Genomic DNA, 15,466 nt, shown 5'->3' on the forward strand with positions numbered 1-15,466 from the left:
CCCGCCTGCCCTCCCTTCTGGTGCGAGGGGGCCAAGACCAGACTGGCCCAGAACCCCAGTCCTCCAGACAACAGACATACCCTCTCGGGACCCCGGAGGCCCCAGCTCCTGGAAGCGCCCTCGGGCCTCCGCCTGCAGAGCCAGCCTCACATCTCTGCCCGGGCCCCTCATGCCTCTTGGGACAGACCCTCCTGACACCTGGCACCTTTCCAGACGACAGACAGTGGTCTCCCTCCTCCTGGTCCCTTTTGCCAGGTGGGCACCCTGGGGTTCTGGGGATCAGGATGTGGGCATCTCTGGGCCGTTCTGCTTCTTCAGGGGGAGACTAGAAGCAGGTGGATCAAGGTAGTCCCCTTGGCCACTGCTGCCACCATAGCCCTGGTGGGTAGTTGTAAAATGGACAGGGTTCACTGAAGAAAGCTCAAGCCACCCGTTGACTCGAGGTCTCTGGGACTCTTCCTGTCTCCACCCTACTCCAACTGCCCGCCTTGGGCCTGACAGCCCAGCCCCGAGAGGGTGGTCTGTGCTGTGGCCCACACTGCCCCTGCATCCTGACCTGGGCCCACGGCACAGCCCCTCTGAGGGCCCCAACTTTGCCGAGCACCAGCCTGGCCACCTTTGGTGAGACTGACGCGTCCTCTGGGCCAACGAGCTCCGAGTCCCCGGTCTTCTCGAGAACCTGCCCTGTCCCATGTGCTGGGTGCAGCACGCAGCCTTGGCCGTGAAAAGAGCAGCAGGCAGGTCGATTGACAGGGCCACCAGGCCCTCCCCCGGGTGACGCTGGGACCCCTGGATGAAAGTGGTCTAACCCTGTGAGCGGCTTCTGAACGCTTGTTCAATCACAGGTTCTTAGGTTCTGACTTGAGCGTGTGCTGCATGGTCTGGGTGGACGGAGCCAGGCCCTTCAGATGGACAGATGCCTGAGGCCAATCTGTTACCATCAGCAGGGCTGCAAGTGAGCTCCTCAGACTCCCCTACCCCTGTCCCCAGGGCACAGACCACACAGGGCCACACCTGGAGCTGACCCCTCAACCTTGTCCAAGGGCACAGCCCCCAGCCTCCTTGCTGCTCATTACCTGTCCTCCCTCCCCTAAGGCCTGGTCTGCCCTACCTGCCAGGCACCTGTGGACGTGACAGGTGCGGGGAAGCCAGAGTCCTGGGTGCCAGCACGTTGCTGCGACCCTTAGCCACACACAGGCTTCCCCAAGCCCTGTTAGACTCTTAAAACCCCACGTTGGCACAAATGTCACATCCTCTGCTTCTGCTTGGAATCCAGTCTCCTGGCCACAGAAGGAAGGGCACCCACAGGCCCTGCAGACAGGGTCTCCTGGGCAGTGTGAACACTACCCTAGAGGAACTGAAAACAGGATGGAAAGAAGTTATGCTCCTCAGATCATAACGGTTCAGAGGAGACAGGCTGTCATGTCATGTGGACAGGGGCCGGCCGGGGCCCTGCGAGGCCTGTGCACCAGGCAGGTGCTCAGCAGCAGGCGTGGCTGAGACTGGCCAAACCCCCGGTGGCCCGAGACGAGGGCAGGAAGGAAGGTCCTGAGGGGGCCAGCGTGGGGGCCTCACCTGGGAGGACTCCTCAGCACCCCGGCCCAAGGCTACCCCTAACGTGTCTTCAGTCAGTCTTTATCAGTGTGTCTGAGACCTCACGAGCACCTTGGCTGAGTCCCATCCCAGCGAGCTCGACAGGTCTGCTTGCATACAGGTGTCACTGAACTTCAGCAAGAAAAATATTTTATTGGCATCTTCAGGGTCTAGGAGAGGGTGGAGGAAGGCTGAGCGCACGGCCCACCCCTGTGGAGTCCTGCTCTGCCTGCCATGGGCTTGTGTGCAGCCCCCGCACGCTGCACACAGCCCCTGCGCTCTGCACATTGCTCCCGCCTTGAAGGCCGACGTGGGGGGGACCCTCCCTCTATTTCCACAGCTCCCCCAGCGGCCTCTGTGCGGCGGCCTGGATGGTGTCCTTGGATAGCGTGCAGATTTCCTGGTGGACCTCTTCGATGCTTCTGGAGGCGTCCACCATCTGTCGGGGGGAGGGTGCAGGAGAGAGTCTGGTTAGTGCTTTTTGGTTCTCAGTGCACAGGCAGGCTCTGGAAGGGCACAGCGCAGGCTCCTCCAGGGTCCTTCACCCACACTGTTCTCTGATCCTCGGCCTCGACCGCACCCTTGCTCAGCTCCCTCACCCCCGGGGCTGCAGCTCCCGTCCCCCCTACCCCAAGCAGAGGGCAGGTCACGTCCAGGAGGCAGAGAGGGTAGTGCCTCCCCAGGCCACGCACCTGCCCCTCAACAACTGGGCTCCACCAGGTTCTGCAGGAGCCCCTCTTCCCCGAGAAGATGGGCTTCGTCCTGGCAGCAGGGCCGCTCCCACCCTGCTTGCCCTTGAGACACTGAGTCCTCCCACGAGAAGCACAAGGACCTTCAGTCACCAGGGAGCCCACCTGCCCGCGAGAAACTGCTCTCCAGTGGAGGGAGGAAGATGGTGTGCAGAAGTGTGGTAGTCACACCAAGCGCTCAGCCCACGGGGCCAAGAGCCTCTGGGACAGCCAGCTCTGCAGAAGCCCCTGGGGTGCAGACGCACTCAGAAGAGACTGTCCACTGCACAAGGTCCACTGGGAGTGGCAGCAACCCCACAGGTCCCTGAGACCCGAACAGGGCCGCTTTCGGGAAGGTCACCCAGCGGCACCGTCCTGGCAGCTCATGCCAGACACACGGCTCCTGAGAAACCCCACCCGGACGTCTCCAGCCCTGGGGGCTCTGTGATGACTTCGGTCTCTTCCTCCACAAAAGGAACCAGCGATGCCCCAGAAAGCACAGGGTGAGCCCAGGGGGTCTTACCATGCTGGGATCAGGAGGGGCCCTAAGTGAAGGGGTCTCCCGGAGGACACGGAGCCGCTGGGAGGGGTCCCGGGGGCCAGGCTGGGGCAACATAGGCCTCAAATAAAGTGAGGTCGCCAGGGACTGAAACGTACAAACACAAGTCTGTACAGATGGAAACTTACAAATAAACTGAAGGTCTACGAGCAATGAGTTTCTATGTGGTTTCAAAGCACCTCCTCAGAGTAACCGGACTGACTTCACCACGGAATCACTTAACCAAGCGGCCAGGGGACACCGCCAGGGCGGGACAAACAGACTGTGCACCCGCAACAGAGCAGTGAGGGCCCAGCGTCCCTTCACCAGGAGACAGAGTCAGCGAGGCTCAGCTGCAGAGCAACTGCTGGGCCCCTCAGGAATGTCACGGCCATGAGAGCACAGGCTGGAGACGGGGGACAGCTGACTGAAAGACAAGTCCTCCAGTACAAGGAACACGGGGGACCGGCCAGACAGCAGGAGCACGTCTGTGTTAACAGCCAGGCTGTGACACTGAAGGGCTGTCAGGTACTGGCTTTTTCTCCAGGGTCCTGGGTGAGTCTTTTGTACTGTCCTGACAACTTTCTGTAAATGTGTTGTTGCTTTTAAAATCTGACAAGTACTGGGAGGGAGAGCACAGCTCAGCACACACGAGGTCCTGGGTTCCACCCCCAGGGCCTCCACTGAACTGAAAAATAAATAAATAAAATAGAAGGTTTTGAAAAATACTAAACAAATTTCCAGATAAACAAAAGCAGAGGATTCTAGGCCAGGCGCCTGCACCACAAGAAACATCCAAGGGCATCCTCAAGGCCTAGGGAGACGAGCTTGGAACTGGACCGAGGGGGCCATGCTGACTGCAGGCGGGGGCGGCTTTCCCTCCCTTCCTCTTGTTCCCAATTCCATACGCTCTGGTCTTGTTCCTCGCGGACGTGGAAACGTATCATACATCAAGAATGTCGCGAACCATGCAGAATGAATTAGGAAGGAAAACACTGAGACCTCTGGAATTCAGCCGGTGATGTGGTCACAGGCCCTGCGGCACAGTCTCTGCCCCAGATGTGTGGGCTCAGCACTGACCTGAGCACATGGGGGAGACTGGGAGGTCCAGGACGTGCTTGGGGCTGCGCATGGCCCCTTCTCACAGGGAGCTTGGCCGTGGCAACAGAGCTGCACTGCACAGCAGAGACGGGGAGGGCAGGGCGCACAGATGCAGGTGGAGGGGGAAGCACAAGCTGGAGGAGACACCAGAGCTGAGAAGCCGGACCACGGGCTGCGCAGCGAGGACCAGGCTGGTGGCCAGCAGCGGATGCGGCAGAGGTAGGAGAAGCGGCCGTCAAGGCACCAAGTGCTGACCTGCCAGGACGAAGGTGGGCCAGGCCACGAGGGTGCGCTCAGAAGGAGCGGGCATGCGCGAGGGCCGGGCTCTGGGTGAGAGGCCCTGAGATGGGATGGTCACAGGCATGAGGACAGCACAAGGGGACAGCGTGCGGCCACGGGAGGGGTGGGAGCTGTGGTGGGGGGCAGGGAGAACAGTGATCCATCCGTGGGCTCAAAGTGGGGTGTGGACCCCCGGCCGACCAGATCACCCACGGGCAGACCCAAGCTGGAGGAGGCTCCGGGGGTGATGGATGGACGGGGGGGTAACCGGGCATTTTGTGTTGGGGTGAGAGCAGTGCACGGCAGATGGGTGGACACAGGGGGGCAGAGGGGGCTGTCCACCCGCTGCCGCCTCTGTCAGCCCCTCCCCAGCTCACCAGCAGGGCAGCACACCCACAGAAGACGAGTTTGCTGCAGGGGCGCCCCGGCCACTCACCTTCCAGTTCAGGGAGGTGTCGCCCTGGAGCTGGTGGAAGCGCCGCAGCACCTGCTCCTGGAAGGCACGGTCCTCGTAGCGCTCCTGGCCAAACTCGCTGCGCGCGGCCGCCTCCGCCAGGCGCAGCTGGAGGAACACGACCAGGTCCGGTTTGGGAAGGCCCACGTCGGGCTGCTTGCACCAATCCAGGGAGAAGTTCTGGCGACAAAGAACCCGACTGTTAGATGAAGAACGCTTGATAGGGTCTAATACTCTGTTTCAAAACTCTCACCAAAAGGGGAAAAGCAAGTGAGCGCTTGAACGGAGGGTTCTGCTTTCAGCGCTCAGACCCTGGCTTTCCCTCGGCCACCTCTCCCGACTTGACTGTGGACAGGTCAGGAGACAGTGCTGCCGGGTGCCCCACAGGCCACTCCGGAGAGGGGCAGAGAAGGGGTGGTGTATTTACACGAGGAACAGCTCTCAGCCAGGGAAGAACCACCTGCCACAGCTGGGGGTGCTTGGAGGGTACCACGCCCAGGGCACTAAGTCAGACAATTGCTATGTGATCTCGCTCATCTGTGGAATCTCAAAAAAACGAAGGAACAAGTCTAACAAAACAGAACCAGACTCACAGGTACAGAGAACAAACGGGTTACCCAGGGCGGGGGGGAACAGTGTAGGGAGGGGAGGACGAAGTACACACTCAGGTATGAAATGAGCTACAAGGGTACACCGTCCCACACAGGGACCAGCACCAGCATCTTACAGCCAGGAACGCACCATGCCACCTCTGACACACGTGGCTCACTGAGCTACACCCCCTGTCTATTGCAATGCTGTGTGTTTGCTGCACCTCAATTCAAACCCCTGGACAGAACGCACCACGGTGGTGATTCACCTCAGGGCCAGGGTCCGAGGTCACATGGACAGGCCCCACACCCTCCGCTAGGCAGAAGAGTCCACGCAGCAGAGACCCTTGGTACCCCTGGGTGGCCGTCCTTGCAGAGGGAGGTCAACGCAGCACCCCACCAGCACACTGGGGACACCCCCACACTTTCCCTCTTCAACCTAGCGACTTGAAAACAGCGCCTCTGTCTGGGGGGACAGACAAAGCCAGGGAGGATATGACCCAAGGCCACACAGCGCTGAAGATTCAGGATCAGAATCCAGCTGCAGGCTTGGGACAATGCATGCGGGGGATGTGCCCTCAGGCCTGCAAAGCGCTGGCCACCTGTCTCGTCATCTCTCGGATGGAACCGTGTGGCCGGTACCTCCTGCCGGCTCAGGAAGAGAACCAAAGAATGAGAGGTGGTCAGTTCACAGCCCTCGTGAATTCACCACAATCAGAGGCTATCATAATACAAGTTACCGGAAGTCCAGTGCCACCGGCAAGAGCCCTGCAAAAATAAAAGCTTTAAAAATCTTAACCAAAGGAAAAAACCTGGGAACCTAGAAATTAAGAGTTAGGCGATGCTTCAAGTATGGTCCTTAAGTGGTTGGATTCTGAGTCCATCTAACTGTAAAAACACAAGCCAAATCAGCTTCTGAGAGAACTGGGAAATCTGAAAGCTGGCTGAGTCACGGCACCACAGAATGACTGAACTGTCTGAATTCATCTGAAGTGAGACCAGGTTTCTGAAGTTGCTTTGCAGACGTGCACTGAAGCATTCGAGGGAACTGGTCATGTGTCTGGTGGGTCAGGGACCAGAGGGTTCTGTAGCGGGCGACAATGCTGGGTGGCTTATCTCCTCTGCTGGTATATGTTAGAAAATTTTTAAATAAAAGCAGGAGTAAAAGGCAGTGTGGTCACGGCTGTCGCACCTGGGGCAGCTTCCTGGGACAGGGAGTCAGGAAAACAGCACGAAGGCGCCCCAGACCCTCTCAGCGCCTTTTCTGAGAACAGGGCAGTGGAGGGAAAGGTCTGCTGATGGACCACCCGCGTGAACGTACAACATGAAGTGGAAAACACAGTTGGATAGTGAGAACAATCTGTAGCTACAAATGATTTCTCTTTGAGAAAGATGAGATTAGCCTGGGAATATGGGGACCAGGAAACTCAAGAGGCAGTGGCAGGAGGGACTGGGCCCTGACCACAAGCTGGGGCTGGTGGCGCTCACCTCCTTGGCGCTGGTGAAGGCGACGCCAGAAAATGCATATCTGTCCACGACCAAGGTGATGCCCTGGCCCAGCTTCTCCTTAATCAATGGCCTGAAACAGAGAGGGAGGTGGGGTGCTATGAGCCATTGTTGCGGCTGCACAGGCCCTGAGCTCACCCTACATCATCCTGACAACACAGGCAGCGATTCAGAAACCCACACGGTGAGGGGGGGGGTCTCACAGCAGCTAGCCGTAACCTAATTTTATTAAAAAAAAAAAAAAAAAAAGCTCCAGATTTTTTCCTCAGAAGATGCCCCACAGGGGGGCACTCCCAGCAAAGCCCAGCATGAAAACATCAGTCCACCAAAGGGCAAAAACCCAACTGACACAGGCCATGCTCAGAGGCCGCTGAGCTGTGCGGGTGGGGCATGGCGGGGCCAGGCCGGCCTGCTGGGGAGCAGAACCTAGGTGGAGGTGGCCGGAGACGGTGGAGAGACACTTGTGGCCCAGCCCGGAGCAGGACGAGGATGGAGTGGACGCCCAGGATGCTGTCGACCAGGTGACGGCAGGTCCTACAACTCCAGCCCCAAGAGCTCAGGAAGACGTGTGAGGACAGACGGCGTGACATCAGCACAAGGCACTGCTGGCACTTGGGGAACAAGATGTCTGATGCTGTGAGGCTGAGCTCAGAGAACATTCTGGAGCAGGGACACCTCCACCAACAAGATGCAGTGTTCATCACAGCACTGTTCCTAAATGCACATTATTTAAGAAGCTACCCAATCCCACAGCGAGTTGGAAGAACAGATGTGGCACGAGCAGGAGAGACCGAGAACCGCCCAGGCAGATGTGAAGGATCTCGGGATATGCTGTCAATACATCCAAGCACAACGAGGACTCTGGGGGCCCCTCTGTATAAGGACAAGGTAATGCTTAAAGAAGAAATTCAGGAGAACTCTACAGACAAGTGGACTGATAACCCGGGGGAAGGCAGGGCAGTGACCTTCTGGTGTGGTTTTGACTTTTAGGGCCACTTTGTACTTAGTGTATTCAAAAACTAAAATCAACAAGATGAGGGGGAAAATCCCTAAAATTGTATACAAAGTCAAATGAGCCTGTGTCCAAATGAACCACAGTTGAAGTGGAACAAAACGTGCTGAGATGTCTGGACGCAGCAGACTACATGCCTTGTTCTAACAACAGAGTGGCAGCCAGCCCTGACCCAACGTGGGCTTCGCGGAGGTTGGGGTGGCGGCCCTAAAGCGCCCCCCTGCCAAGCAGGGTACAGGACCGAGCAGATGTGCTGACGATGCGGTCAGGAAGAAGAGCCTGCAGGGCCGGAGCAGCAGGTGTCAGATGGACAGACAGATGCAGGGAAGACAAACGTGTACAGAAGCCTAGACATTGGGATACTCCAGCAGCGAGCAGCCTGTGCCCACCCAGAGGTCGGCTTCTAACGTCCTCACGCACGAAGAGGGGGCAGCGGGCTCCCAGCTAACGCAGAGAAAGCACGAGAAGCGGGACCATGTCAGTGGTCACAGAAGCCACTGAGAAGGGACTCCCACAGGCCAAAGTTGGAACAATCTGAACATCCAAACAAAGGACAGGAGTGGCTCTGGACAGAGTCCATACTGGTGACTGCTGGACAGCTGGGCAGATGGCTGGCGGAGGCAGGAAAGCTCTTCTCACGTAGAACGCCAACCGCTAACTGTGGACGGAATGACAGAATCAGAAACTCACAGTAACTGACTCAGGCAGACATGTTAATGAATGCTAACTAGGAGACCGAAGTCTGATAAGGAAGGACGTCTGTGCAATTTTACAGTGTCTCCCCGTTTACAGCAGGGAAGAGTCACAGTGGAGAAGCCAAGCCGGCAGCCCCTCGCAGGTGAACCAGGGAAACCGGGAAACCGCCTGTGGCAGCTCGACGGCCGCATATCCCTCCTGGCACAATGCCCTCGGGACCCGGTGTCCTGCCTGTGTTGCTTCTGACAAAAATGCAAACCCACATCTACTTGTGAGGTCAGATGAACCCAGCATTCTGAGAAATAAACAGAGTGAGCAAACGGCAGAGAGAACGCGGCTGTGTTTCTAATGGGCGCAGCTGGGCATCTCAGTGGTCCTGCAGCTTTTCTGGTCGACTGAAACCATTTTACACTAAAAAGTTCAAAAACAGGTAGAGGAGAAAATTGCTAAGCTGCTATGGGAAGTGAGACAAACCTCTCATTTCTGGGATCCTGTATTCACTCCCATGTGGCCCTGGAGGGTCAGGAGGTTTTGGCAGAGAGAGATGGGGAGGGAACTGGAGGGGGCGACCAGGTCTGTGCGGGAACTGCACAGAAGCCGGAAGGCGACCGCTGACCAGCAACTGACCCAGTGAAGGTGAAGCACAGTAAAGGGCAGGAAGTCCAAAGGCCGCAGAAGGAACCAGAGTTCCCTCACAAAGGGCTTCAAGTACCTGGCGAATTCAAAGGAGCTAAGTTAACTGAGCCTCTGCTCCCGCCTGCCCCTTGCATCGCACCCATGAGGGGCACCTGCAGAGGGAGCCACGGCTGAGGCTGAGACCAGGTCACACAGAGAGTGGCAGTGGTGCCAGACAGGGACCTGGCATCAAAGCTGTCACCTAAGGATGTTCCAGTCTCAGAAAAACGACTGCTGGCCCTGGCTGTGATGATCTGAAGGGGAAGCTGTGGCAAAACAGGCAGACCAGAGACACCCGGGCCTACAAAACCAGGACAAGACCAGGATTTAGGAGAGTCAGCACTGTTTTCCATTTTAAATTGGGCTTAGAACACTCTTCTACAAATCCACTAAAAGCAAGTATCAGAACAAATATGTCAACAGACTCCAGAATATTAAAGATACAGTCTCATCTTCATCTAATACTTGGTGAGGGGGAGGCTTTTGAGACAAGACACCAAGCTAAGCTGAAGGAGAGCAGTGTCAGCATGCTGGTGAGGGAATGAGGGAAAACCACCGGAATGCCCATCCACAGGCACCCGGCTCAGCCTGAGGGGGAGTGCGCGGCGGGGGCAGAAACAAAAGAGGGACATCGGCCACAAGGCAGGGAGCAAGCTGTGAGAAATACGCGTGGCAGGCTCCGTTTATTCATGTTAAAACAATTCCGATGACACGTGTGTGGAAATGGAAATGGAAATGGAAACATCTGAGAGCATGACCCACGGGCACTCAGTAAGTACTGATGCTGGGCAAGCGGGAACCTTCCAAGATGATGTCAGAGGAAAAGGGGATGGAAGCAAACCCCAACCCAAATTGCCAACTTCACTTAACATGTCAACACTGGTTCATCGAAGACAAGAGTAACTCTAGGGAAGGTGGATGGGACCGGGTAAGGGTGAACCCTCTGAACTTTTTGATCACCTTTGCTGTGTACCTAAAACTACCTAAAAATTAAGTCTATGAATTACAGAAGGTGGGGGAGCAGCGTTAGTTAGCCCTCACCGGGATCAGTGAATATAAAAGCCTCGTCAAGATGCAGCCTCCAAAATGACTGTCAACACCCGTCAGAAACCAGAGCTGCGATCACTGACTCAAGAGGTGGCAAAGCAGGGGGAGGGGTGGCAGAAGGGCAATGTTTTTACACTTGTTCCCAGCGGTTCGCAGAGAAAAGCAGGTGCACTGAGTGATCCTCCACCTCACTTTTCTTTTCCAAGTAAGAACTCAGAAGTTTGCCAATTTCTGTTGATCTTTCTAAAACAAAAGGAAAAAAACACATAAAAGTGAGGTGAGGCTTTCCAGTTAAATAATAGTTTGTGCTAAACTTCTGATCCTGACACAAGTCTAATTTTGAGTTTTATTTCTCTACAACTTGAGACAAGTTCAGACTTCCCATGAAGCCAGACTTTCCCTGAGAAAGGGCAGCAGTGTGCGGACACACTGGGATGGAAAATGCGTTTCATATTCCTTTAGGAAGAAGGAACTCAGGTAGAAAGCAGCAACCTTAAAGAAGTACTAGTCCAAGGAGGGCTGGTTCAGGACCTGCCCTGATACCAAACTGGGAGGACACTGGAGGTCAACCCCAGGGCCTAAGGGCCTGCATTCTTGGATTTAACCAACCCAGGACTGTGTAGTACTTAAACAGATAAGTGGACCTATGCAGTTCAAACCCAGGTTGTTCAAGGGTCAACTTACAAGAGTTGTAAGGCAAGCTGGCTTAAATAGTAAAACACTAAATACGTAAAAAAGCATGCCCACCCCATCCTCCAACCCCTATTTTGTAAACCTTGGGTTTCTCTTGATTATTCAAGTATTGACGATATTTCTTCGGTATTATAAGCAATTTCAAGATCAACGTTTCACCCTAAAAATTAAAAATATGACAGAAAACCCCTCAAAGGATAAACAGCTATCCAAGAAAAAAAAAAAAAAAAAAAGCCAAACAAAACGGAGATCTGGATGACACAACAGCACCAGGAAACGTCTGGGGGCAGCAGCGTCATCTTGGTTGTGAGGCCGGCTACGTAGGGGCACGCGCGTGCCGAGACCCCCTCCCCCCAGACAGGTGACGCCACTGCACACCCGCCCCGGGGCAACAGACCCGCGCCGACGTCAGAGCCGGAGTGTCGGCCCAGCGCTCGGAACCACCGACGGCCTGCAGCCCGGGTCCGACCTGCTCGCCCGCGGACAAGGGCACAAGCGAGGGCTAGCCCGGAGCGCGAGGTCCCCGCCCCGGTACCCGCTACCCCCGGGCCCCGCCGCGCCCGCCCGCACACCCGGGAAGCGCAGCAGCTCGGCGCGGTGGCCTGCGGTACACAGCGCGTCCACCAGCTTGCGGCCCTGCGTGCTCTTCCCCGCGCGGTCCACCCCCTCCAGCACGATGAGAGCCCCGCGAAGGCCTGCCATCGCCGTATCTTCCCGCCGCCGCCACCGCGTCGCCGCGTCGCCCGGGCCGCCCATTGGCCGGCGTCCTCAGCGCGCGCCGGGATTGGCTGAAGTGGGCCGGCGTCCGCGACGCGCGCGAGGATTGGCTCAGATGAGCCGGCGCTGGGATTGGCTCAGCCGGCTTTGGACGGATAGGCTGGGACTGGTGCGGCGGGGGCGGGGCAATTGCCCGACGGCGCCAGGGTCGCACCGCCTCTTCCGGTCCGGAGGCCGGCGCGCAGTGTCCGGCACGGGCCGCGGTCATGGGCGCCAGTGGCGGGGCAGGGCGTGGGGATGGCCGTCCGCGCTCCCGAAACGCTAGGTGCAGCGCTCCCAGCCTGCCCGCTGTCGGCTCCCCGACAGCGGTAACCCTGAGGGCGCAGGGCCCGCGCCCGGAGAGCGCTCAGTGAGGTCTGCTGTTGTTGCTGCTGTCTGAGGGGCAGTACCCGGGGAGGCCGCACGGCGGGGAGACGGCCCGCCTCCCTTGCTTCCGGGGCCGCCCTCAGGCCCCTGCCGAGTAGCACCACGCGGGATCAGGACTTCGATGTGACCGACGTTCAGCCCACAACAAGCTAGGGGCCGCGTTCCCCAGAATCCCTCGCGGAACTTAGAGCTTCCGGACGACAGGCACTCGTGCGGAGTTTGGGGGCAGCCAGAAACGTGGACCTGAAATTCGGGTCTGCGGGCCGCAAGGTGGGTGAGGGCTTTCCGGTGCTGAGAATGTCAGCGGGTTCCCTGAGCTCCGGAGACCGTCCACCTCATTGCTTGCCCCGAGGTCATGGTAACCGTTTCCCGGATCTTCTCCCCCTGTTCACTCTGGTTGTGCAGCTCTCCGATTTCACCATCACCCAGGTTACCCGCGGTGGCTTTATGTTTTCCTGATGGACCCTTCTTGGTTTGATTTGGGTTCTGGGAAGGTGATAGACTCTATTACTCCCAATTACGGGTTTTCTTCCTTGGTGTTGAGCTTGGCTATGTGCCTTCAAAGGCTGCTGGTGTGGAATCGGGGCTGACTTTCAGGCAGAAGCTTTAAAAGTTGTGTGGTCCAGCCCTCCCCTTCCTGCCCATCAGTGTGAGAACAGCGTGTGCACCATTAGGGCTCCTTTTTCATCCTGGATCCTGGCGTGAAGATACAGCCACAGCCAGGCTACAGCCACTGCAGCCGATAGGTAGATAAACCATTGTGATCCTGAGTCCACTGAGACTTAAGGCACCTTAGTTACTGCTCTACAGCCTAGTGATAGTTTACTGATACAAAGACTAGTAGATAATACTGCCTTTATCTGATCAATCTGTCATGTTTTAAAATGTCCATCTCCTTGCCTTCAGAAGGATGAAGGGATTACAGAGGAGAACCCCCCTGGGGTTGGGCAAATGCGAGTACAGCCCTGAACTGTTAGAGAAGGCAGATAGCTAGATATGAGCAGAGAAAGGGGGACACAGGCCAGATGGCAGGAACTGGGCAAAAAAGAAGGGGCATGGGCCAAATGCAGGGGACCATACATCATGTAAACAATGGGTGTCCTTGAGCAGACAGAAAAGCAGGAAGCTAGGGGCTGATAAGAGATCACACATTTAAGGGTGTCCTGGACAAAGAAAGGTGGGAAAGACAGTAATCTCCAGTGTCCGAAGGTAACATTTTGCTCATTATTCCCTCATTTCAATAAAATTAGCCTTGCAGATTAGAAGTACCCATCTTGCACCAATGCCATGACACTTCCGATCCAGACTAAATGAGGAAATAAAAATCCCTCCTCTACTTGGAAAGGTGGAGGTTGGGATGAAAATTAGGGAATACAACCCCAAACCCTTCCCTCCCCAGTGGGTATTCTGCCCATTCACTTTGGCACCCTGTGTAACCAACTTGCTGAAGAAGCTCAGGTCAGCTGCTCACCTGAGCCTGCCCGCTCTCCCCTTGAGAGTGTTATCCATCCCTTAATAAATCCTCACTTTACTTTCTCGACCTCCGCGTCTCATCTCTGAATTCTTTCGGCAAGGAGAAAAGGGCCTAATCACTGGCAACAGAACTGTGTCTAGGATGAGCTCACTGGGCAGACAGGGAGGAACACGGTGCAGTATGTCAGCTTGTGGCTGTGGAGCCCCCCTCTCACCCACAGAATGGGGGAACCTGGCTGCTGGGCCCTTGTGTGCTGGGGATCAGTGGGTGCCCCTTTGATGGCAGAAATTGCCAAACTAGCACAAGTACGGTGAAACTTATTACTCAGACACAACACAACAGGCACTTTTGCTTCTGCCTTTTCCAACACGTTAGGCCATTTTTATTAGGATGCCTTTGACGGCAAGTACCAGAATGAAAGCCTAACTTTGGCTTAAATCAAGATGTTTAATTATCTCACAGAACCAAAAGCCCAGAGTTAGGAAGCCGAGAACTGCTTTTGCTGCTCAGTGATGTCAGATGTTGGGTCAACAACTTAGCATTCTCTTGGCTTGTCCCTCATGGTCAAGGTGACTGCAGCATCTGTGCATGTGCTCCTGATCGCACGTGGGCATAGGAGCTCCCTTGCATCTGGACATAAATTCAAAGAAACATTAAGTACTGAGGTTATTTCTTTGGTTATTTATTTTTTTTCTATCATGTTAAGCAAAGATAATAAAGCCTGATGAAATCTAGGTTTGATGGAAGTAGAAACATAGCTCAGTGGAGTGTCAGGCAAACTTCCCTTTGGGCAATGCATTTTGAAGCATCAGCCCTTAGAACATGCCCTTTGAGCCAGCAATAACATTTCTAAGAATTTATCTTAAAATACAAATAAGACAGTATGATAGAGTGAAGATGACCACAACCTGTCTACTCCTCACATTGAGAGGTGGAGGTTGGTCTAATTTTCCCTCCCCTCAGTCTGGGTTGGCTCCAGTGATTTGCTTGAGCAATAGAATGTGGTGAGGCCACGTAGGGACAACCAAGGTGAGGTCACAAGAGTATCACATAGAACATAAGAATCACCCAACTGAGCCTTGCTGGAATGCCTGACTCATACAAATTGTGAGCTATAATAAAATGTTTCTTCTATACCACTGCATTTTCAGGTAGTTTATTATGCAGCAATAAACAACTAGAACAGACAGATGTGTACAGGTGTATGAGCAAATGTCCAGCAGAGCATTATTTATGGTAACGAAAAGCTGGAAACAAATCAAAATGTTGTTCATCTATAAGGAGTTGTTTTTTTAATTTCTTCATTGCTTTTTAAAATTTAAGTACAGTTATACTGTGACAATTTCTGAGGTACAGCACAATGTCCCAGTCATGCATCTACATACATATATTTGTTTTCATAAGGAGTTTGTTAAAGAATTGTACACCAACACAATGTAATATATCTAGTAAACAGGATGACATAAAATTGAGTAAAATGTGGCCAGAATTCATGAAGAGTATTAAGTTAAAAATGTAAATAGTAGAAAAGTGGATAGTGTGACTCACCAATTAAGAAAAGCAACAGTTCAGTTTAACAAATGGGCAAAAGAGCTGAACAGACACCTCACCAAAAAGATACACAGATGGCAAAAATGCAGGTGAAAGGTGCTCAATGTCACATGTCATCAGGGAACTGGAATGAAATGAGATACTGCTACACATCTATTAGCATGGCCAAAATCCAAAACACTCAGAACGCTAAATGCTGGCCAGGATATGGAGTGAAAGGCACTCACTGCTGGTGGGAATGCAAAATGGTACAGCTCATTCTGGAAGACAGTTTGGCAGTTTCTAACAAACTAAACCATCTTACCGTATGGTCCAGGAATCACAGTTCTCGGTATTTACCCAAAGGAATCAAAAACTATGTCCACACAAAAACCTGTACATGAATG

General features: G+C 54.8%; 1 protein-coding gene across 6 annotated transcripts; it reads right to left on the bottom strand.

Annotated features, from left to right (window-relative positions):
• Positions 1-1,726: 1,726 nt before the first annotated feature.
• Positions 1,727-12,075, bottom strand: DTYMK (deoxythymidylate kinase). Of its 6 annotated transcripts, none has more exons than XM_074364758.1 (5): positions 11,485-12,075; positions 6,772-6,862; positions 4,676-4,873; positions 2,845-2,967; positions 1,727-2,032 (listed from the first exon to the last, which is right to left on the bottom strand). In XM_074364758.1, exons 1-5 carry the CDS (start codon positions 11,895-11,897, stop codon positions 1,922-1,924), a joined length of 936 nt encoding a protein of 311 aa, XP_074220859.1. In that variant the 5' UTR covers positions 11,898-12,075; the 3' UTR covers positions 1,727-1,921. The 6 variants fall into 6 exon arrangements, with proteins under 6 accessions (XP_074220859.1, XP_074220863.1, XP_074220862.1 ...); XM_074364762.1 differs by lacking the exon at positions 2,845-2,967 and adding an exon at positions 10,354-10,462 and having other exon boundaries at positions 11,485-11,678; XM_074364760.1 differs by lacking the exon at positions 1,727-2,032 and adding an exon at positions 4,216-4,370 and having other exon boundaries at positions 2,849-2,967.
• Between the last annotated feature and the right edge of the window lie 3,391 nt (positions 12,076-15,466).

This window comes from Camelus bactrianus, chromosome 5 (genome assembly GCF_048773025.1).
Source record: "Camelus bactrianus isolate YW-2024 breed Bactrian camel chromosome 5, ASM4877302v1, whole genome shotgun sequence".
Lineage (NCBI taxonomy): Eukaryota > Metazoa > Chordata > Mammalia > Artiodactyla > Camelidae > Camelus > Camelus bactrianus.

What these genes read in the sequence shown, in the direction of transcription:
- DTYMK (XM_074364757.1), bottom strand. Translation starts at nt 11,897, where the DNA reads ATGACCGCGGCCCGTGCCGGACACTGCGCGCCGGCCTCCGGACCGGAA. An exon ending in CGAGCTGCTGCGCTTCCCGG is followed by an intron (nt 6,863 to 11,484) that starts GTGTGCGGGCGG and finishes TCTCTGTTTCAG; the next exon opens with GCCATTGATTAAGGAGAAGC. An exon ending in ACACCTCCCTGAACTGGAAG is followed by an intron (nt 4,216 to 4,675) that starts GTGAGTGGCCGG and finishes TCGTCCTGGCAG; the next exon opens with GTCAGCACTTGGTGCCTTGA.